This window comes from Penaeus monodon, chromosome 15 (genome assembly GCF_015228065.2).
Source record: "Penaeus monodon isolate SGIC_2016 chromosome 15, NSTDA_Pmon_1, whole genome shotgun sequence".
NCBI classification, from domain to species: Eukaryota; Metazoa; Arthropoda; class Malacostraca; order Decapoda; family Penaeidae; genus Penaeus; species Penaeus monodon.
This window is the reverse complement of record NC_051400.1, coordinates 23,685,563-23,687,599: the sequence shown is the minus strand read 5'-3', so window position 1 is coordinate 23,687,599 and position 2,037 is coordinate 23,685,563. Positions and strand designations below refer to the sequence as shown.

The 2,037-nt window shown below is 31.7% G+C and overlaps 1 protein-coding gene across 1 annotated transcript in view; it reads left to right on the top strand.

Moving 5' to 3' along the window:
* LOC119581816 (procollagen-lysine,2-oxoglutarate 5-dioxygenase 1-like) overlaps positions 1–2,037 on the top strand; it is a 123,695-nt gene that overhangs the window by 4,545 nt on the left and 117,113 nt on the right. Inside the window, exons 6-8 of the mRNA XM_037929947.1 lie at positions 1,127–1,326; positions 1,495–1,626; positions 1,845–1,969. Coding sequence (XP_037785875.1) covers positions 1,127–1,326; positions 1,495–1,626; positions 1,845–1,969 — 457 coding nt within the window. The remainder of the gene's footprint in view (positions 1–1,126; positions 1,327–1,494; positions 1,627–1,844; positions 1,970–2,037) is intronic.

Here is a 2,037-nt window from a genome sequence, read left to right as displayed (position 1 = left end):
AAATTTATAAAAATTATTTGGATTTCTATTTTTAATATTGATAATCTATTTCATTTAATGAAAATGAACAAAGGTAGGAGTTAAACTTGTGTAAAGTTTATCTGATTATCAAAGCATATAGGAAATGTCTATTGGCAATGATATAATTTATATGTACAGATGTTGTTCGAGAATTAATTAAGATAAAAAAGAAAGAAAAATGTAATGAGACAAATATAAAGCGTATGAATGACTCAGATTATTGGTTCTGAAGGAAACGGATCGGTGCAAATGTGTCAGATGTGTGAGATGTACTATATCTGTGTTATACATCTCATTCACAGCATAAGAGAGGCAAGAAACTAGCCCTGCTTTTTTTGAACCTGGGAGGAGAGGATGGGGTCCAGAGGAAAGAGAGGAAGACTGGGTGGTGGTTGTTAGTTAGAAGAAACATGCCAATGAGTAATAGATTTATTAGTTTACATTTACTTTGTCTCATTCACATAAAAAATTGAACAGGTTGACCATGATTATTAGAAATATGGCTTTACATATAGACTTAGCATGATAGGGGTCAATACTGTTAGTCTTTACAAGAAGAATAGTGATTTGTGTATGTTTACTTGAACATCTCCCTCCAGTGTTATTATCATTTTTTAATGTAGGTTATATATATTGATTGGATGAATATAAGAAATGGATATATAATGATATAGATCAATATTATATAACTGGAGTATTAAGAATAGTGTTACTGTGGCACAGTGGCAACACTCTGCTGGGGATCAGTAAAGTTTCAGGGTCAGCAGTGGTCCAAGTTTAGGATGAATGAATGTCATTTCAGTTTAAAAAGACAGGTATCGATTATGCTTTGTTCTTTTTATACTTATTTTTGTGATCATAGAGAGTGGAGATAAAAAGGGAAAAGTATCAAGAAAATTATTTTAGAAGAGTAAGGGATGAGGTGCAGTAAAGTAGTCTATGTAAACAGGATGGCCTAGTTATAATAATGTGATATACTGTATAAGACCTTTTTACTGTTAAACTTCAAACCTGTAGTTTTTGTATTTTCTTGTAGAAATGAATAGTTTTTTTGTTACATTTCTTTATGTTAATTTATATTCTGCACATGTTTTCATATTTCTAGGTGATGTATCTTTGAAATTTGATGAAGATGACACAGTAATAGTAAACACTGTCTACCAGTCATCACCTGTTGTAATTCATGGTAATGGTCCTTCAAAAATACTTCTAAATTCTCTTGGCAATTATTTGGCAAAATCATGGGTCTATGGTCATGACTGCCTTGCATGCAAAGAGAACACTAAAGATCTAAAGGATCTTGAGGTAAGAAATTTATTGTTTTCTATTTGTTTTTATCAGAACACATTTCTGTAAAATATCAGTAACTTTGGCGAATGTACTATTAGTAATGTAAAGAAAGATATAAGTAATGGTACCCTTTTTTTCCTGAAGTGCAGTGCCATTCTGATGTGGCTTTGGTATCCTTTTCAGAGGTCAGAATACCCTGTTGTGTTGGTAGCTGTTTTTGTGGAGAAGCCAATGCCTTTCTTGGAGGAGATGCTAGAGAAAGTTGCCAATCTTGATTATCCAAAGGACAGAATAGATCTATTTGTTCATAATCAGGTAGGAATTTGTTTTCTGTGAAATTATAGAACAATATTTTATTTGGTATATTATTTTTCTTAAGACCATTCAGGAGAAGGATAAGAGTCTAAGTTGTTGTATAGCATAACATTTCCTTTATTTCCCATTATAAACAGGTTATAAGATTACATTCCAAAACCAGACATTTTACTCTTTAATCTATTGAATAAGTCTTGATTACTTGCACTTTTTAACAGGAAAAACTTCATGTACAACTTGTGGATGAGTGGATGTCAAGGCAGAAGTCAGCAGGATACCGTAGTACAAAGTTCATTTCTGAGGCCGATAACATAAAAGAGTGGCATGCACGCAATCTTGCAGTGTAAGTATCATAAAAATTGAAAAATAAAAATTAGTTTATATTCTTTATTAGTATACAGTATTTTTTTC